This window comes from Lolium rigidum, chromosome 4, assembly GCF_022539505.1.
Source record: "Lolium rigidum isolate FL_2022 chromosome 4, APGP_CSIRO_Lrig_0.1, whole genome shotgun sequence".
NCBI classification, from domain to species: domain Eukaryota; kingdom Viridiplantae; phylum Streptophyta; class Magnoliopsida; order Poales; family Poaceae; genus Lolium; species Lolium rigidum.
Window position 1 is genome coordinate 82,378,674 of NC_061511.1, and position 22,128 is coordinate 82,400,801.

The window sequence follows — 22,128 nt, forward strand, 5'->3', positions numbered from 1 at the left end:
TAGATAGGTATACGAACTTCAATTGGATGAAGTAAGTATTGCGGAGTTGGAATCTTCACCAGATGAAATAGTCAAATAGTTTTTGATTTCATCAGAGACGATGAAGAGGCTTGCATTTGCAAGAAATTAAGTGGGAGCGCTAAGACACATTTATAATACTTTATGTAGGTGACATATAGTTGGTTATAAATGATGTAATTATATACTTGATTAAAAAGGTTTCATTGAGAATTAACTTCAATGAAAGGATATGGACAGAAACAAATTTAGTGTCAAGATCTATGAAGATAGATTGAAACACATAAATAAGTTTAAGTCAAAGTACATATGATGGATATTGAAGTAGTTCAATATAGAAATATTAAGAAAATGTTCTTGTCATGTGAAGGTTTAACAAGACTTGAGTGTATCTGACACTCAATGAGTAAAAACACATGAGTGATTATAGATCATGAATAATATGTACACAATCAGATATCATGTGCTATAAAGTGTTATGAGCATATACCAGAATGATACATATGATGATCATTGGACAACAGTAAGAATATCCTTGAGTACTTTAGAAGAACTAAGGATATATTTTTTTTTTGTATGAAGAAATGACAAACAAATCGCTGTAAGGTGTTACACCGATATTGGTTTTGTCACATATAAAATATAATTTCAATCTCAAATTAGACTAAGTGTTGTTTAAAAGGTAGCACAATGAGCTAGAAGTTGTCTATGCTAGATTTAGAAGAGTTCTAAATATTGTGACGGAATCTACAAAAGAAGGCGAGTATGTCATTGTTTTGACAATGACAAAGGATGTTAAGTCAAGAGGTTCTTTGAGAACTTGGTGTATTTCCGACAGAGTCGAACTTTGAAGCTATATTGTGTGTGACAATATTAGTGACATATTTCAGACCGCGGAATTAAGGTTCCACCAGAAGACCAAACATATTTAATGCCGACTCATTTGGAAATGAGTGATGCGTTGAGACGCAAATGAATTACAAAATACATACGGTTCTGAGCATGTCAGATCCGTTGACTAAAACCTCTCTCATGAGCGAAACATGATAAAGCACCAGAAGGCCAAGGTGTTATATCTTTACAAATGTAAACTAGATTATTGACTCTAGTGCAAGTGGGAGACTGAAGGAGATATGCCCTAGAGGCAATAATAAAGTGGTTATTATTTATATCTTTATGTTTATGATAAATGTTTATATATCATGCTATAATTGTATTAACCGAAACATTAGTACATGTGTGATATGTAGACAACAAGAAGTCCCTAGTATGCCTCTTAAACTAGTTTGTTGATTAATGGATGATTAGTTTCATAATCATGAACATTGGATGTTATTAATAACAAGGTTATATCATTATATGAATTATGTAATGGACACACCCAATTAAGCGTAGCATAAGATCTCGTCATTAAGTTATTTGCTATAAGCTTTCGATACATAGTTACCTAGTCCTTATGACCATGAGATCATGTAAATCACTTATACCGGAAAGGTACTTTGATTACACCAAACACCATCTGCGTAAATGGGTGGTTATAAAGGTGGGATTAAGTATCCGGAAAGTATGAGTTGAGGCATATGGATCAACGATGGGATTTGTCCATCCCGATGACGGATAGATATACTCTGGGCCCTCTCGGTGGAATATCGTCTAATGTCTTGCAAGCATATGAATAAGTTCATAAGAGACCACATACCACGGTACGAGTAAAGAGTACTTGTCGGGAGACGAGGTTGAACAAGGTATAGAGTGATACCGAAGATCAAACCTCGGACAAGTAAAATATCGCGTGACAAAGGGAATTGGTATCGTATGTGAATGGTTCATTCGATCACTAAAGTCATCGTTGAATATGTGGGAGCCATTATGGATCTCCGGATCCCGCTATTGGTTATTGGTCGGAGTGAGTACTCAACCATGTCCGCATAGTTCACGAACCGTAGGGTGACACACTTAAAGTTGGATGTTGAAATGGTAGAACTTGAATATGGAATGGAGTTCGAATATTTGTTCGAGTCCCGGATGAGATCCCGGACATCACGAGGAGTTCCGGAATGGTCCGGAGAATAAGATTCATATATAGGAAGTCATATTCCAAGTTTGGAAATGATCCGGTGCATTTATGGCAGGTTCTAAAAGGTTCTAGAAAAGTCCGGAAGAAATCACCATGGAAAGTAGAGTCCTGGAGGGACTCCACCTTGCATGGCCAGCCAACCCTAAAGGGGAGGAGTCCAAGGTGGACTCCCTAGGGTGGCCGGCCAACCCCCCTCATGGAAGGGGGAATCCCACCCCAAGTGGGATTCCCACCTTGGGTAGGTTTCCCTACATATGGGAGGTTTCATTGTTGGGGTCTTATTCGAAGACTTGGATACCAACACTTGGGGATTTCCACCTATATAATGAGGAGGAGAGGGAGGGGGCTGCCCACTCTTGGCCGCACCACCTAGGGCTGCCCTTGGCCGGCGCCCTAGCCTCCCCTCTCTCCCCAAACCCTAGCGGTATCTCTCCTCCACCACATCCCGCACGCTTAAGCGAAGCTCCGCCGGATTTCTCCACCACCACCGACACCACGCCGTCGTCTTCGTCGGATTCAAGAGGAGCTACTACTTCCGCTGCCCGCTGGAACGGGAGGTGGACGTCGTCTTCATCAACAACCGAACGTGTGACCGAGTATGGAGGTGCTGCCCGTTCGTGGCGCCGAAGCGATCGTGATCAAGATCTTCTACGCGCTTTTGCAAGCGGCAAGTGAACGTCTACCGCAGCAACAAGAGCCTCATCTTGTAGGCTTTGGAATCTCTTCAAGGGTGAGACTCGATATCCCCTCGTTGCTACCGTCTTCTAGATTGCATCTTGGCTTGGATTGCGTGTTCGCGGTAGGAAAATTTTTGTTTTCTATGCAACGTTATCCTACAGCCGCGCCGGTGCCGGGGATGATCATGTGCTGGCCGAGCGCTGGGTGGCCGTAAAAGAGCATGGCCTGCGCCTGCTGCTCTTGAAGGACAGTGCTCTTCGCCTCCGTCTTGAGTTGGAGAAGCTGCTCCGCCGCCCGCTGCCGCTCCTCCGCGGCAGCGGTTTCCCTCTTCCGTTGGTCGAGCGCCCTGCGGCGGTCGGCCCTCTTCTTGCTCTCGAGCTTCCTCCGCTCCGGGGTAAGGTCGGCCTTCGCCTTCTTCGTCGGCGGCCCGGGGGGAGCTCGGCCTCCGCCGGTTCGGGAGCCGCCTCCACGGCGGGGAGCGGCAACGGCCGCGGGTGCCTCCTCTCCGATGGTGGCGGTGGTGGCGGTGGCAGCGGCGATCGCTTCGTCGGCCATCTCTAGGTTTTGGGAGTACGGTGGAGTGTTTTCGTTTTGGGAGGCGAGACGGGCGGGCCGGGGGCGGACAAGGGAGGACGCGAGCGACCAGCCTTTCGCGTCCGCGGCCACGCAAACTCGTCCAAGATTTGGGCCGGGTTTGGGTCGTCCCGGACGCCGCGGCCATCCGTTTTAGGGATGGATCCGCGCGCTGGGCCGCGGTTTTGTCCGTTTCGACCCATCCGGACGCGCGGGCACGGGATGGGTCGCCCGGTTGGAGATGCCCTTATATCAGCCGGAGAGATCTCCGAGGCGTGGTGACATTGGGCCACCACGTAGGCTCAACATGAAGGGTCTACTGATCCTGAAGAAACCCTAGATCTAGATCTTCTGAATCAGATGATGGCGACGTTCGACCCATTATCATGTGGAGCTTGATTTTAGTGAGTCTTGATTTTGATGCAGGCAATGTGATAGGGTAGGGATATGATAATGGATCGAATATGAAAGGAAAAAAAATCAAGGGGTGCAAAAGAAACTTTTAAATATAAATTCAAGGGCCTTTGATTCAGCTTGTGGTTGTCATAGTCTAAATTTGACTCTGTGTGATATGGCTATTTCTTGTCGTAAAGCACAAAAACTTTTTAAAGTAATATAGCGCATCTATATAACATTTGCTAACTCAACCAAGAGGTGGAAAATTCTTAAAGATAATATAGCAGGACTAACTCTCAAGTCATTTTCATCTACTCGTTGGGAGAATCATGTTGACAGTGTCAAAACCGTAAGATCTCAAATTTCAAATGTAAGGGAGGTTTGTTACAAGTGGCTGAAAATGATAAAGATCCATTGACAAGTAATCAAGCTTAACCATTGACAGAACATAAACTTGGTGACTTTGAATTTGTATCGTCATTAAGGTGTGAAATAGTATCCATTATTAATATGGTGAGCAAGGAGCTACAGTCAAAGGATATGCTTATTCATATTGCAATTGAGTCTGGGGTTGATTTCCTTTTTCATTAAGTATAGAGAAACTGTCTTTTTCAAAATCATTGCAAGCAGCGAAAGAAATTGCAATGGAACTAGGTATTCTTCCAGAGTTCCGCACCAAGAGTGAAATCAAAAGAAAAATGAAAATTTGATGAAAGTGCAGATGATGCATCCACTGATTTACAATCTGCAAAGGAGTCATTCAGGGTCAACTATTTTATACATATTCTTAATCAAGCTATAGCTTCACTTAACATGAGATTTAAATAGTATCAGGGTACGCCAAAATATTTGGTTTCTTGTTTACTTCAGACAGACTGCAATCCATGGATGATGATAGTTTGAGGACTGGTTGTGTTAATCTTGAGAATGCACTTCAGATTATAGAACATGATGATATTGATGGAAATAAGATTCCAGAACATAAAGATATTGATGGGACAAAACTGTTTATTGAGTTGGTCTACCTTTAGGATTTACTTACGAAATCCATGGGCCCTATTGATACTTTGAACTATCTGAAGAAATGACCCTATTTACATGTGTCTACTGTTGCACACAAGATTTGTTAACCGTTCGTTGCATCGTCGGAAAGGAGCTTTTTCAAACTCAAGTTGTTGAAATCTTAATTGCGTACTACTATGACCTAAGAAAGGTCAATGGATTGGCGACAATAGCACTTGAAAATGATATCGTAGGGAAGATTAATTATGAAGACATGTTTGAAGACTTTATTTCAAGAAATACCCGAGGAATGATGCTTTTTTGTAGAACATGAGGTCAGTTTAGTGCTCTAGTGGTATCTTTTATTAGAATTAATGTTTGGTATTTCTCAGATTGTAGGAAATAACGCATACAATATATGTATGCATAAAGTGAAAGTGTGTTTTTATTACTATGGTTATGTGAAATTTTCAAAGTTTAGGGCCCCGTTTTGCATTTCGTACAAGGGCCACGGATTTCTGGAGATGGCCGTGGAGACGTCCGGCACTATTCTCACTCATAGGAGCATTGTTTTTGAAGCAGATGCTGGTTGGAGGGGTCCAGATGGTGGAGCGGTGTGGCATCCAGGACGGCGGGTCTCGATGGCGAACGCATGGTGATATATGTGCCCAAGGCGGTGAAGTTTGGCGTCATGGCGGCATCGGTGACGTCTTTTCTTCGATCTGCACCCTAAAAATGGGTCGGCGGAAGATGATGAAGACGACTTCCAAAGTGTACGCATGTGGCATTATCTCTAGTTTTGGCCGGAGAACTAGGTCTGGTTTGAACCCTATGATTATGCTATTTGTTGGTGCATTGTCACCTAGTTTTAACGGCTACGGTTTGTATATTTTTTTGTAAGGCTTTTATCAGTCTTTGTTGAATAAATAAAGTGGAATCGGCATCAGTTCGATCCTTTTTCTGAAAAAAAGGAAGCCGTCACTGTTTGTGCAGCAATATATCTTCCAAATCAGTTTTATGTCAGCAGCTTTATCTGCGGTATTATTTTTATGTATGATGGAATTAGAATTATCTACACAAGTTCTACTAAGTTCCATGTACTAGATTTTTTGAGTTGGTACTGTCATCAGTTTGTCTGTATTTTGTCTGCGTGTGATACTGTTGACCACAGCCGCTTGGTCCTGGCCGTCGGCCGACAATTTAAGCGACCGTCTTTTTTCTCCTAAAAATGGTAATGTTGGGGTTCCTATTAAAACGGAAACAACTCGTTTTCCAGCACCTCAGTGGATGTTATGAAGCAACAGAAAACAGGCCTTGAGTACCTGTCAACAGTAAACAGAGCTGTTGCCCCCACAAAGATCCTGCGGGTGTTTTAGGTGCCTAGACGGCCACGCTCGCGCTGCCGTCGCCACTCGTACCAGCACCGGATCCTTCCTATAATGATCGCAACTACCGTGGCAACTAAGCATGTGGTGAATCCCTAGCCACTTACATTACTGTTTGTCCAGAGATGTATGCCATGTAAGCAAACCGCAAGTAACTGTATAAACTGGGACATAGGTGTAGGAGCTACCTGACGAGTTGACGCATTTGGGTAAGGCAAAAATTAAATTGGAACTACTTGAATCCAATATTCGTCAAACGTTGGAACAAGTATTATTGAACACGGAATAGGTTGGGCGTGAAGCTTTCAGAATGAACCATATTAAACCCTCGATCCATGTTTTAGAAGTTTCTTTCCTTAATAAGTTTTCGTCACACAGTTTTCTACATATTTTTCACTAAAGGATAATATATTAGTATTAAGGAGATATCAAAGTATCCCTGGTGGTGCATCTAGCGCTGGCGGAGGATATGTGGAGTTGTCTAGTCGATAAATCTCCTGGGATCCGGTGGGTGTTCTTGTTAGTTGGTGTGGCTGCAAGTCTGAGCCTTCCGATTTATGGTTCTCATCTTTGAAGATAGTTGTTCCTCCGGTGTGCTGGTTCTTTTGAGTCTTAGCACGACGACTTTCTATCTATCTACTACAACAAACTCTACGACGAGAAGCTTCGCCTGTCTTCGCTGAGGGAGGGGTGAGGACAATGGCATGTTTTTGGCTGGATCTAATGCTTGTAGTATTCGATGGGCGGTCAAAGAATCTCTTTGTATTTTTTATTATTTCTAGAGCTTTTTGTACTACTATTGATGTTTATTAGTAGATCGGGTTCTATCGACGAGTACGCCATAAGGGGTACCTCAAGGCGGGGGGAGAAGGAGTGGCGTCTAAGGCGTGGGACATTCGGGACACTGAGACACAAGTTATCCAGGTTCTGGTCGGACATCATACTTCCTGCTAGATTTTTAGTATATGGGCAACCCGCGTCCGATTACAATTATTTGATTATCGACCTTTTCTCAAGGGCTTCCCTAGGTCGGCTTATATAGTCGAACGGTCATAGGGTTACATGGAGAGTCCAGGCGGGATCGGCAACAGCGTCCTAGAGTAACACGTAGCAACGTTGTCTTGTTCTCCAGGGCGACAACTTGTGTAAATCGGTGGCATGCCGCCTTCCTTCATTCTTGTTGGACCTCTATATCGTTCGCTATCAATTGGGTAATCCAGTTATGCCATGGGACTAACAACCATCTGCGGGCCACCGGGCTTCCTAGAATGAGGCTATATTGCTGGTATACCCGTTGAGTATATCTCAACGGTGGACTTTTCGTAAAGAAAAAAATAGAGTAGACCAGGCATCTACAATAACTCAATACCAGGAGCAAGTCGAGATATTGAGGATGCTTACAACTAAATTATTAAAATGAAACTGACGCAACAACAATAGCATCAACCACTGCACTAGACAACAATTTTGCTCATATATATGTCATCGCAAGAAAAGGCTGGTATGGCTAATATCAAAGGGTTCTTTCAGCGAAAAAAGAAAGAAACAAAAAGAAACCGACCTGATTTTGACTAGGTCGCTGGTGAGTGATGACCTATGTCATCTCTCCTGAGTTTGGAGTGCAAACTTGTACTCCCTCCGGTCACATAAAAGATAGGATATCTTGATACATTTTAATTTAGAAAAAATAAAATATTTTAAATGTAAAGAAGGGAGCACTGGCAGTCCGGATTTGCTTGATCTGCTGCAACAATTCCGAAGTCAAGCGGTCCAGGCAGATGATTGAATTGAAGAGAAGATTTGCTCATTATCAGCGTGGTTGGCCATGTTGTTGAACTAGTCACTAGAGGCCATCACCCACACGCGTGTGGGGTTGCCGGCCGCCGATCCATCCCCGTTGGCCAGCATCGTGGTGTCCAGAGTCGTTTTCATCCTCGAAGAAGATTGGCGGACACCGTATCAGGTCCATACTGTCACCAAGAGTGCGTCAAACAGTATGCGGATGATGGTTGCTTGGCCCTAAGAGCTGCATGCCAATGATATAAAGTGACGCATCTCAAAGCCAAAATGGATAGGATGATGAGTCTACGCCACAACTCTATATATACTCCGAATCGACGATGTAATGCTCTATGGATTTATTGGTAAAGATATATTATTATTTCTCATCGAGTCGCGAAGAAGCCTGACTGCGTTTATCACTATGGTAGAGTTTCCAAACATCTGGGTAGGTTTCTTGTGGTGAAACCAACGCATCCAGGTATATCACTTGATTCCCATTCAGAATAAGTTTTAAACGATATAATTTGTGTCGATGTGGATTTGATAAACATGGTTGTATATGGACCCTTTATGCACAGTAATATTGGGAAAATACTATATAAATAAATAAAATTATGGCATAAATCATGTGTGCACATATTGTTTTGCCAGTATGCATTTTAAGTTCAAAACTAAGATTAAAAATTATTTAAATTGTGCAAAAAAATACAAATGTTCAAGGAGCGGTAAAAAACCTGATTTTATTGTTAAAACAAATATAAAGTTCCATTTTTTTTATGTACGGCACATATGGTCGTACTTTTTCTTCAAAATTTGTATGAGTAGATATAAAGATAATATGCAGCAGCGCAATTTATTTCAATTTTTCAAAAGACTGAAATATGATTTTCCATATTCTTTGTAAATCAAGTCCACCGCAAAAAAAAAGTCCACCTAGACCCAGGTTCTCCTAACTATTTTCGTAATTTTTGTTGCATATAACTCATAATTGTTGATCAAGACGATATTCAAAGGTTTTCTTAAGATACACATGTAACACGTGGGCCTTATAAACTGAGACAAAGGGAGTACCATGCACTATATCCATGAATTTGATTATATCTTTGACTTTCGTGTCGTAACACACTTAGAGAGGATGTACTTATGAAACAATTATTATTTTTCACAACTTACATAAATGTTTGAGAAATCTTAAAATTCGATAAGGAATACTATAATTTTTTATAAAATCGTTCTTAAGCGTACATTTGAATTTAATTTTAAAATAAGAAATGCTAATTTTTTGTGGGGATGTAATACTTTATTTTAATGAATGGTGGTTCTTAAATATGTTAAGTTATGATTCTCTTGCAAAGTCTCTAACTTCCATACGTTATCAGCCATATTATCAATATACTCAGTGATATAGATATAGGCACTGAAAAATAGAAATGAATGTTGATCTCTAGGAAGCCCTTGAAATAAATAAAAAATCACACTTCTATGTTTTGATAATAAAAAAGGATGTAGTTGATGATGTATATTAAAAGCATGCAAAATCTCAGTGTGAAAAATACTTTGTATTCTCGGATACACAAAAATGACAGAATACTTTAGGTATAAAGTGCCTATGGAACGGTGCGTATCTTTGAGCATGATGCCTCTCAACCCTTTCCCCCATCCCCTCTCCACGCAGGTTCTGCCCTGCATATCTAAAGTTGTAATTTCTATAAAACTTCCATAATTTGCATCACACCACACTGATATAATTTAGGTAATTTTGAGAAAAAAATACATTAGTATCTTTTTACCAACTTGACCGATGATTTAGCCAATGACTATCACGAAAGATATAACACACCTATGAAAAGAGGGTTTAAACCAAAATGTCATACGATTAGAGAGAGAGAGGGAGAGAGGGAGAGAGAGAGAGGGAGAGAGAGAGAGGGAGAGAGAGAGAGGGAGAGGGAGAGGGAGAGAGGGAGAGAGGGAGAGGGAGAGGGGGAGAGGGGGAGAGAGGAGAGAGGGAGAGAGGGAGAGGGGAGAGGGGGAGAGAGGGAGAGGGAGAGGGGAGGGGGAGGGGGAGGGGAGAGGGAGAGGGAGAGGGAGGGAGAGAGAGAGAGAGAGAGAGAGAGAGAGATGACATGGAAATCTAGTAATACTAGAGAAAAACTGAAAGTTGAATATTTTGGGTTTCAATTTTTGCGGCCATTAAGCGTTGAGATGTAGGCCTATAGGAACCGGCGACGTCGCCGCCTTTCTTCCGCCCACGAATCATTCCATTCCCTCCCATGCCTCCCTCCACCCACGCGCCCCCATAATACCGCACCGCCACCCCATGCCGCCCTCTCCCATACCACAACCATTGATCCCTCGCGCGCCTCCATTCAGTTTGCAAGGAAGACGATCGATCGACCTCGTGCTGAGCTAACTGAGACGTCCGAAGTAACTACATGAAGGTGCTCTGCAGCGCCTGCGAGGCGGCAGAGGCTCGCGTGCTCTGCTGCGCCGACGAGGCCGCCCTGTGCGAGCGCTGCGACCGCGATGTCCACGCCGCCAACCGCCTTGCCGAGAAGCACCAGCGTCTCCCTCTCCTTTCCCCCGGCAGCGCCGCCCCGGTTGCCCCGCCGCCCAAGTGCGACATATGCCAGGTGCGCGCGCGCGAACGCTTCTTTCTCGTCCTTGTTAGATCACTCTTGTTTTCTTGGTATTGGAATTTGGGACTGATCGGTTGATTTTTGTTTTCCTGCGGCGGTTCAGGAATGCCACGCCTACTTCTTCTGCCTCGAGGACCGCGCGCTGCTGTGCAGGGGCTGCGACGTGGCCGTGCACACGGCCAATGCCCTGGTGTCCGCGCACCGCCGCTTCCTGCTCACCGGCGTCCAGGTCAGCCTGGATGAGCAGGACGACTGCGCCCCTGATCAGCCGGACCCGTCGCCTGCTCCACCTCCGAAGAGCGACCTACAGGCCCCTCTGTACAGTGACGGCGACTTCAGCTGGGCAACGACCGCGCAGACGCCGGACGCCGCCGCCGTCGGCGTCCGCGAGAGCCTCCCAAACTGGTCAGCCGTGAACGAGCAGTTCGGCTCTCCGGCGAAGCGGCACGCTGAGGCCGCAAGCAGGGCCTCGCCACCAAAGCGGAGCCCGCGGGCGCCGGCGTTCAGCGGCCAGGGTGGCATGATGGACTGGCCCCTCGGCGAGTTCTTCGGCGGCTTCAGCAACTTCAACGGCGCGTTCGGTTTCGGCGAGAGCGGCACCTCCAAGGTAATTCGTCGAGCACTAGTTACTTCCCGATTGGTATTCGTATTTTCAGCTATCTGACCGTGCGATGACATGAACATGCATAGAATTTCCAGGCTGACAGCGGGAAGCAAGGAGGCAGCAGCGGCGGCTCGCCGTACTACATGTCCTCGTCGGAGGACCGGAACGCCGAAGAGCTCTTCGGACAGGTGCCGGAGATGCAGTGGTCGGTGCCGGAGCTCCCGTCCCCACCGACGGCCTCAGGCCTCCACTGGCAGAGGCGGCCGGGCTCTTACGGTGACTCCGACAGCAGCGCCTTCGTGCCGGACATCAGCTCCCCGGACAATTCTCTCCGATACTGTCATACTGCTTCCCGGCGGACCAGCTGGCCATCGCAAAGCGCCGGAGGAAATGTTAGTGCAATTCAGAAGATACGTATCTTGGAGAAAATGATACTAGTATGATTCTAGTCATTATAGGGAGGGAGAGGCAGGGAGCTATCGTGCCAGACACTGACATGATTTCTGTTGGTCAGGTGTGTGGCGATCAATGGTGACTCAACTTAATTAGGTAGATCATGGGGTAGCTAAACAAGGGGGCAATCAGTGGCGATTGATGGGAAGTAACTGTAATCAGTGGCTCTAGAAGCTCTGTTTTGGAACGCAGGAATTTCGTGGCACTCCAGTGGAAATTATGCTGTTTGCTGGGAAATTCTTGGGTTCCAATGCACATAACTGTGTTAAGATATGGGTCTGATTCGATAGCCGGATGAGTTAGCTCTCGTTGGTGTTTTTTTTTTCGATAAAGGGAATATATTAATATCAAAATGATACCAATTACATCCGGCTCTATGACAACTGTACTACTCTAATGGCACTACTGGATGCACACGACAAAAAAAAACTAAGAAACAAAAGTCCAGCTACAGTATCTCACACCTAACAACGACAATACATCCACCGCCAAAACAACACTGAAATACGGAATCTCCAAACACGACGCCTCCAATAAGGGAACGGTGCGTGAACACCATCGTCGCCCGATCAACGATCTTAGGTTTTCACCACGAAGATAGTCCCCGCTCTCAAAACAATGCCTCAAACAAGGTTATTGCCGAGGCACAACCAGGTTAAGGCCGGACCTTGGGTTTTCACCGCGAAAGGTAGGACTGCGAACTTCACCTGTGTTGTCGCCCCCGCTTTCATACCGCTCGCTGTGAAGCCCGGAACACCAAGCAAGTCCCTCAACAACGCGGAGACTTGAACCTCCCTTAGCTAGTCCTCCCTTCGGCCTTCATGAACTTCTCTTCTTCCGACTTTCATCATGGATCCATAGTCACTTGATGTCAACACGGAAAAAGAGCTTCGCGCCGCTCCTCCAGAACCAATCGGTCGGAATAAAAGCATGGGTGCGCACGACCGAATACCACCGATCCGAGCAAATTCCGGGCAAAAAGCACCGTTACATTTGCCGGCGGAGCCTTCCGGAACTCAACACTCCGGCTAGATCACGAGTCCGGAGCCTCCGGTAGGTCTTCCTATTCACGCAAGAGAGACCCTAGGACCACCGCCTTTATTCAGGTCGGACCCCCACGTCGGCGACCATCCCGGGCTGGCCACTCCAACCCTCCGCGGCGACTCCGTCGCCGGCTCCTAGCATCTCCATCTCGCCGCCGGAACGTGGTGATAGATCGATAGATCCACCACCACCAACCGCAGAGCCAACCCTCTCCGGCGAAGAAGAGGCCACCTCCACCGTCTTACCCAAGGCTGCTGCCCCGGCGACCTCGTGTCGCGGGTGAAGCCCGAGATCGCCTCCACTCACCGGCGAGAGGCGGGGGAGAGTGGCGCGAGGCCATGAGCCCGGCCGCCGCCCACCACCAGCCCCCGTCGGAGTGCTGCGGAGACCCGACGGAGGAGGGGAGGCCGCGCGCGGCCGCCGCCGCCCATCCCAACCGCGCCGGCCGAGGAGAGCCGACGGGAGAAGGGCGCGCGCGCGGGCCGCCGCCGCCCAACCCATCCGCGCGCCCGCCATGCGTCGAGGAAGGGGATCCGGCCGCCGTCCACCAGGCGTCGACGAGGAAGGGCCCCCGCCGCCGCCACGCCCCGAGGGTCTTTGCCCCGACGGCGCTAAAGGCGGCGGCGGCGGCGTTTAGGGCTGGGGAGTTACGGGAGGCGGCGGCGTTTAGGGCTGGGGAGTTACCGGACTCTCTCGTTGGTGTAGTGTTAACAACCCTGTCTCTTGGGAAAAAATAACATAAGTAAGTTTGTGGTATCATCCGAGAGGTTCTGAATTGCAGAGCGTGGTCACAACTTTCTTCATCAGAAAGAAAATTATAGTACAATTAGGTGTCCAATCCTGCAACGGCTGAGCCAAACGATACACGCAAATATACAGATGTGTAATAAAAATATAAAATGACAAAGAGAAAAAAAGTTGAACAAACTAACTATGCAATCGCCGTATTACAACGACATTTCATCAGCATCACACTACGTTGAAGCTACAACACTGCGAAATCAGTTCAGTTGTCCTAGCTCATCTCCTAGCACTTCGCAAGAAGGATCCAGTCCTGGTGATCTCCCGCAGTGGCTTGTCGGTGAACCGGATGAGATTGTAGGCCCACGCGCCGGCCACCGCCCCGCAGACCGGCCCGACGATGTACACCCAGATGCCCTTGTACCGGCCGAGGATAATCGCCGGACCGATGGTTCTTGCCGGGTTCATGGACGCTCCTGATATTGGCCTGCACATCACATCTCAGTCAGTTTTGCAGAAACTGTTATGTCCAACCTTAAGAAAGCTCACATCACATTCATACATTTTTTTGTTGTTGTTGTCGATACTACTCTAGATTTATCATGAAAACTACTTCCATGTAGTTTTGGCCCCTAGTATTTTTTCATGTTTACACCAAACTTGTCGAACTACAGACCTATACTGTAGGTATAAATCAAAATATTTATGCCCCTAAAATTCTATTATGCATTTCAATGCTAGTATTTTCAATTATTATTAGATCTTATGTAAGATTTTAAGCTATAAAAATCAGATTTGCATGCGAGTTCGGAAATATTTTAATGAAACTACAATGAATACTAAAATAAATGCAGATTTTTTGTTTGAACAAGAAAGCATTGGAAATTAATTTAGAATGATTTATTCAAGATCTTAAATGGAATTAAAGTGTGGAGATTCAATACAATAATAATTTTCTTTGTAAGTTTACAAAAAAATTATAGAACACACTATGTTTTGGGGGCAATGTGCGATAAAAAAGTTCCAGCGCTTAAGAAATTTCTTAAAACTATGTTTTTGAATATGCGTCTGCGTGACATCATAATCACTCGTCACATGGACATGACAAATCACAAGTTTGATGAAATATTTTTTAAAAAAAATTTGGGTAATTCTATTATGTATTTTAATGCAAGTATTTTCAATTCTTATATAATATCTTAAGTTATAAAAATCAGATTTGCATGCCGAGTTTGCAAATATAATGATACTACAATGAATACTAAAATAATTGTACATGTTTTTTCTTTGAACAAGAAATCATTAACCTATAATTTAGAATTGCATGATCTCATATTAAATTAAAGTTTGGAGATTCAAAATAATAACAATTTTCTTTATAAATATACAATAATTACAGAACATGCCATGTTTCAAGGGACAATGTGCAAAAATTGTTTTGTAACACTTAAGAAAAAGTTTATACTAGTTTTTAACTTTTTAATATGCATCTGTGTGACGTCATGATCATTAGGCACATGGACATGAAAAGGCATAAGTTTGCTGTAAACTTTTTTTTTTGGTAAATTGGGTAGCTATTGACAATGAGCGACAACTGGAGGCTAAAACGTGTAATCATCATATATCTAAGGAAGGAACTGGTCAAAAAAAGCTTCGATTAAAAGATGACATTGTTGAAAACCAATGTCCAAATGGCGAGTAAAATAGAGTGAAGACAGTAGCTAGCGTGAAGTACCCGGAAAAGAGCACCACTAGTACGACAGTAGATCCAACGGCCAGGCCGGCGAGTTCACCAATCTGCAAGAGGGGGAAATTGACTGATTGATTTTTTTTTTTTTTTTGAAACGAGGCAAAAGATTTGCCATTTTCATTAATAGAGAAGAAGTTTAGAGTTCCATAACAAATGCCTAGAACAAGCCCTAGGACTTTAACAAAAGCCTACTCTCCCGGTAATTTTTCACCTCAGAAGAATATAACAATAAACAATTTTCTAAATTGCAGTTGAGCGATGAGTTGTGGTTGAGACGATGCAATGGAGATATGAGCCGCAGTTGAGACACGGCAAAATCGATAGACATGGCACAATTGAGACGATGCAATCATGCAGTTGACCGATGATCACACTGCTAATCAGTCATCCAATAATATGACAGTTGAAGTCTTGAAAGGAACTAGCAATTAATTGATTTTGCAAAATTGCGGGAATAGACCTGAAGTCTGAAAACGAATCTCAGTGTGAATGTGGAAAATGCAGTTTGCGCATGATGCCAATGGGGCAGTACTTACGGCTCTGTTGTCCGTGGCTACTCCGGAGACGACGAACATGAGGTAGAAGGTGATGATGAACTCCAGCACCAGAGACTGGACGTCCGACCCCGCCGGCACCGTCCCGAAGAAGTGCTCGGTCCCGAATATGAGCCGCAGCGTGATGCTCGCCGCCGTCGACCCAAGAAGCTGCGCCGCCGCGTACGCCGGAACCTGCACCACCGTCAGCAGCAAACATCTTGAGATCCAGAACTCTCCGAGAGAAAGACACCTACTCCTGCAGTATGTGCGGTTCCTGCAGCTTCGACGTACCTGCTTCCACGGGAAGCGGCCGCATGTGGCGAAGGCGAAGGTGACGGCGGGGTTGAAGTGCGCGCCGGAGATGTGGCCGACGGAGTAGACCATGACCATGACGGTGAGGCCCCAGGTGATGCAGATGCCCGGGAACGTCACCGTGCCGCCCGTCCTCAGGTTCACCGCCACCGCCGCGCAGCCGGCGAAGATGAGCATGTAGGTCCCGAAGATCTCGGCGAGGATCTGCGCCCATGATCCAAGAATGTCGCGTTCAGATAATTTTTAACTTGCTTGTCCAAGTTGCTTTCTACCAGTAATTGTTAATGGTTGGATATGTGTTGCAGCTGGTGTGATGTGGTGACCAAATGCGTAAGGCGAAGACTGGATGTAGCAGCACGACAGAGACGCCACGCTTGCAGCAAACACTTGCAGACACGAACAAATAGTTGTATGGACTTTTCCCTCAGCCGCAAGATTATAGTATTGCCAAACTTGGACCGGTATAGACTCACATGTTCCTTGCAGATCAAACCACGCAAAAAGTTCATTTTTTGTTCTTATCTTTGTCCATTCCTTTGACTCTTCCAGTGTTCGTAATCTGATCTGTCTACTTTCTTCAAGAAAATGGGAAAAAGGGAAAAATCTACTCTGCTTTTCTCTTACCTGGATCATGGGAGCGAACAGCTTTTTTCTGGATTATGCAAGAATTGAGGAAGGAAACAAGAAGAAAATTTCCTCTTGGTTGAGTAGCTGCATAGGCAGAAGCAGAACATACCTTCTGCACGAATTGGACGGAGAGCATGGGCTGCTTGCCGGTTCTGTTCAGAGTCTGCTCTGAAGTTTCGCACCCTGATTGGTTCTCTCCTCCTCTGCCTTCCTCCAGAGCTCCGGCGTGTTCTTGCAGCCCATTGGCTCCGTGCTCTCCTCCTGCTGCCATGCTCTCCCTCTTCCTCTTTCTCTCTCTGGCGAGCGCTCTAGCAAGCGCTCTCTGTCTATCTCTCTAGCTTTGATCTGCGTGTCGATCAAGATCCCTCTGCTCCTGATTTATAGGTTCGAGGGTTCCATGCTCCAGCTAGATAGCGAGGTCCGTGTGTGTACTAGCAAAATGTTATCCTCGTGATTTCTTCCGTTGACCACCGTATAGCACGGGAATGGTGGCTGGGCATACGCAAGTTCTTTTGAAGAATGCATCACAATTTCGAACTCCGTACGTCATATAAAAAAGCGGGAGTAATTCAAGAAAGTTCCAAACGCGATATGTGTCACTGACAGAGCAGCCATAAGAATACAAACGATTTGTGGGGTTCCAAACGCGATATGCATATCCTGTATACACGAGTAGCAACTAGCAGCATCGATCAGATTGTGTGGAAAAATCGTTGTATGCCGCACTTGTTGACACTCATCATGGCATTCAGTACAAGTCAACGAGAAGTCGCAAGATTTGTCAAAAATAAGAGAGAGAAGTCAAAAGCGCCTAAAAATTGACATCCATTTATGGTATCTACGTAGACAGGTTCATTCCGTACAAGTACACCTAGAAGTCAAAATACCATACAAATTGAAAAAAAATCTTTATATGGTAATGTAGGGCAGGTTATTCTAACTAGTATATGCACACACATAGTACCCGTCTCAAAAGACAAAGGGATGTTGAAAAAATATTCTCAATCTTTTCCCCATCCCTTGGTCTTCCAAGAGAAGTAGTGTGTGGCTCGATCAATTTTGGTCCCCTATCTCCCACCTCTAGCATGTGAGTGATGATGTTGGAGCTAGAGGTTGTCTATGTAGCCATGGCGTCCGAACCACACCACCAATGATAGGACGAAGGCTCTCTTCACTAAGGTATGTGTTTTTCCCCACTCTTTGTAGTGTTATTTTTGGTATTCTTCTTATTTGTCGCGCTCGGTTTAGGTGGGAATTATCTAGGGTTTATGGGATCTATGTAGAAAGGTTCATTCTATACAAGTACACCTAGGAGTCAAAATACTATACAAATTGAAATAAAATCTTTTTATTGTAATGCCGAGCAGGTTATTCTAACTACTCACCCCGTCCATAAAAAAATAAGACATTCTTTTATGGAAGGAGGAAGTAGTAAAAAAACTCATATGATCATGCATAGTAAGAGGTAATAACAACTACGTCTGCAGACCGAGGGATGAGAAAATTATGGGAAAATATTCTCAATATTTTCCTCACTCCTTCATGTTCCAAGAAAAATTGTGTGGCTCGGACAATTTTGGCCCACTGTCTCCCACCTCTAGTATGTTAGTGATGATGTTGGACCTAGAGGTTGTCCGTGGTGGCTATGGCATCGGAACCTCACCACAGATGATGGGACGAAGGCCCTCTTCACTAAGGTACACTATTAAGGAAGACACTATAGAGGAACGCTCACTGGAAGCGCACCCATCTGAATGCACGCGAATGCTTTTATTTGTCGCGGACCGGAAACGCGCACACGACTGGTGTGCTCGTACCGGTAGCGGAGAGGAGAGTAGGACACACGACTACTAGGTGGGCCCTGAATGCACTCGGGTCTAGAAACATCCCGCAACGCACGCAAATGGAGGCAATCGATTGCTATCTCCATACCGGTCGTGTGTTCCTTTGCCCGCCCGCTTCCAATTTATTTGGTTGCTGGTTCGCGGGTGAGGCGAAAATACTAGTAGGGCTATGTATGAGCGCACGCGACAAGTAACCCGTTGTTGTAGCGCATCGCATTTTGGCCCGCGACTAATAATATCCGAACTTCAACGCCCCCCTCCCCCCATCCCCGTCCCCATGATCACCTTTTCAGTTTTGATAGAACCATGAAAATTTAAAATGCTTCGGCATGTCCATATGTTAAGTAATCTAGTTGTAAGTAAAAATAAGAAGACAAAATGGCGACATGTTTCGGTAAAATGGCTATGGATTTTGTGTACGACCTCCGATGGAAAATTTACATTCGATTTCAAATCCCTACGAGCGCTTACCAATTTTTTAGATTCCTCAAAATCAAAAAGAAAAATAGAGGTTTCAGATTTTAACGCAAAAAATAAAATCTAAAAATTTAATTTTTTTTGCTCTCTATCTTTTCTCACTTTCCCCTCCTCCTCTACCCCTTTTCCACCTTCTTCCTCCTCCTCTTCCCCTTCTCCATGTCTTTCCTCTTCCACTTCTGCATCTTCTCCCTCCTTATCTTCACTTTTCCCACCTTCTTTCCCTCCTTCTCTTCCACTTCTCCACCTTCTCCCCTCCTCCTCTTCCCCGTCTCCCTTCATCACCCCATCATCTCCCTCCTCCGATGACAACCACCTTCGGCGACCACCTCCTCTTTGGTGCACCTCCTCTCCGGCGACAAGTACACCTCCTCTTCAGCGATGGAGAACACCTCCTCTCCAACACCGGCGACCACCTCTGACGCCCTGCTCTGCCACTGCCGACTACCTACTCCGACGCCCACCTCTGATGCCCTGCTCTGCCACCGCTAACGCCCGGCTGCGATGCCCTGCTCCGGTGACCTGCTACTAGTCCTTTCCTCTAGTCAATTATTATTTACTAGTGATATGTGTTTTCCATTTGTTGTGGCATTATTTTTGGTCGTCTACTCATTTTTTGCCATCAGTTTAAGTAGGGATTACCTAGGGTTCATGGGACAGATGGCCAAATCGAAATGGAAAAATTGATGGGAATGGTAGTATATGTATGCCAGCACTCTTTCCCCTATGTTGCAGTCATGATTATGCGTTATTATTTCCCCCTTGCTTTGGCCATGGAAGAACATGATTGTGTGGCGCACTATTATTGCTCCCTTCGAATTAGATTTGATACTTAATGAGTAATCCAAGTTTGATTTTATTGATTTCATAATGCAAAGATGTTGCCTTGTTTTCCCTATTTGCTAATGTATGTTGGTGAATAAGATGAACTAGAAGTAGCGAAATGTTGCACCTTTTTGCTAAATTGTGTGCTAATTTACGCCATATGGCATTGTATTCGTGATAAAGAACTGTCTCGGTTGCGGTACTAAATATTATGTAGTTATTATGAATGTCAACTAATTGTTTTATGGAATCAATATAGTAATTTTATTTGTGTCTTTTAATTTTAGAAATGTGGCGTTGCAAATATAATACATGTTTGTGTGATGTAGGGGAAAATCATGATCGTTGTCGTTACTTAATTGTCGCAAAATATATTCTGCAAAATCCAAACATTGCCATGGACCGAAGAAATCAAGTTCACATGCTCGTGTGCATCGGATGGTTAAGGATCTAGAATTCCTAGTCTTACATATTTAAAAAATTATCCCTATTTTAACATATTTTCTACTGTAAATATATTTTACTAAATTTAATATTCCTACACTTATTATATTTTTTTGATTTAAAATTCTTTTACCGTTTTAAGTTATTTTTCATAATGTTTTATTTAGGTTGCTGTATGTTTTAGTCATTAAGTTAATTTACTGAACTTTTGTAATTTTTAAGATTTGTTTTGTAGTTTCTCTATATATACTCATTAAATATATTTTTATTGAATTGTTAGATCACATATGCCCATGAAAGAGCACATATTCCCTTACGAGAATTTTAGCTCTCGGGTGCACCAGAACCCGTTTTAAGCAATGTAAATGGAGAAAATACTGAAAATTATATAAAAATACATCAAAAATCATACTCGTAGATAATATGTGCAGGTGCGTGCATGTCACGTTTTGATCTAAAAAAAGTATGCAACCTACACAAAAATAATAAATTACACTATTCGCAATATAAGGATTAGGCGTATACTATTTACAGTATAACAAAGCTTCATTTTCACTCTTTTTGTTGAGGTCAAATGCGGTCGTATTTTTTCTTAAAAATTTGCACGAGTAAGCATTAAGGTGGCATGTACGTGTGTGAATAATTTCAAAAAAATTTCTAAAACATTTAAATAGTGTTTTTCGATTTTTTTAAAATCATGTGCGTTGGTACCAAGGTTCTCTACCATTTGGTTGACATGTTCCCCTTCTAAGATAACATGACCCCTTGCCTCACAAAAGTTCCATTGCACATATGCAAGTGACTCAATCTGACCTGCATGAGTCACATATTCAATGGCTAGAGGAGTCCTAAGGGGAAAACGTAGCTAGGATGACTAGCGTGCAATCACAAATAGAACTGTAGGAGCTGAAAGTGGAAGGACTAGAGGAAGTGGGAAAAGAGAGACCATAAAGTTGATCAGGATGGACCATGCTCATGTGCAACATCGACATTTTATCCAAGAGGGGGATGTAACACCCCAAATTTCAAAACAAAGATAAAATAAATTTCCTTTTTCCAAAAATGAGAACCAACAAAAACTTTTCTTAACTAAGAGTGCAATGCATAGTGCTCATACCCAATCCTTGTGTTTTGCCATGATGAGTGTTATTATGCTTATGTGATAAACCCTAAAACCCTAAAGTGATCAAGTGAAGATCACAAACCAAATAAAAGAAAAGAGAAATCAAATAAGAAAAACCTAAACCCTAACCTTCTCAAAACCAAGTGGATCTATTTTGAGAAATCCCAAAATAAAGAAAAAGACATATGAAGGCATATAGCCCTAATGTGTAAATTCTTGAACCCTACCCCTCTTATTTTTCTAAAATAATGGTGAACCATGGTGAACCCCACTAAACCCTAAACCTCATCCCTCTTGTCACCCACCTTTGAAAAATAAAATAAAAAGGAAAGATCTTAAATAAGAGAAAGGCATATGCAAGCCTATGGCCAATTTTGTGCAAAGGCCCCAACCTTGAGTGTTAAAATGGGTAGATGATTTGGAATACCTCAACACACTCAATAAAGTACTTATCAACCAATTCAAGTGATAAACCAAAATAAAATCAAACATATGCATAGAGGCATATGTGACACTTAACCCAAAATATTAAAATTTGACCTAGGCCCCCACCTTGCCCCAAAATGGTGTTAACCCTTTACCCAACTTATTCTAATCCCAAAGGAACCACACCAATGCCAAAGTGAAGCAAAGAAAAAGAAAAGAATACAAAGTAGAAAATCACAAAACCCTCACATAAGGCTTATGCCACTTTTATAGATTTTGAACCTAGACCAAATTGATCTTCACCATTAGTTGGAATATATTACTAAACTCATATTACAACTTTGTAAATCATAGGAACACCAATTAAATCGAATT

General features: G+C 44.0%; 1 protein-coding gene and 1 pseudogene across 1 annotated transcript; one reads left to right on the top strand and one right to left on the bottom strand.

Moving 5' to 3' along the window:
• Window positions 1-10,154: 10,154 nt before the first annotated feature.
• LOC124649129 lies at window positions 10,155-11,911 on the top strand (annotated as a pseudogene).
• A 1,647-nt stretch (window positions 11,912-13,558) lies between these two features.
• LOC124649130 (aquaporin NIP1-3-like) lies at window positions 13,559-17,115 on the bottom strand. The gene is made up of 5 exons (XM_047188797.1): window positions 16,724-17,115; window positions 15,967-16,191; window positions 15,676-15,867; window positions 15,125-15,186; window positions 13,559-13,876 (listed from the first exon to the last, which is right to left on the bottom strand). The coding sequence occupies exons 1-5, from the start codon at window positions 16,883-16,885 to the stop codon at window positions 13,669-13,671; spliced, it is 849 nt and encodes a 282-aa protein (XP_047044753.1). The 5' UTR covers window positions 16,886-17,115; the 3' UTR covers window positions 13,559-13,668.
• Between the last annotated feature and the right edge of the window lie 5,013 nt (window positions 17,116-22,128).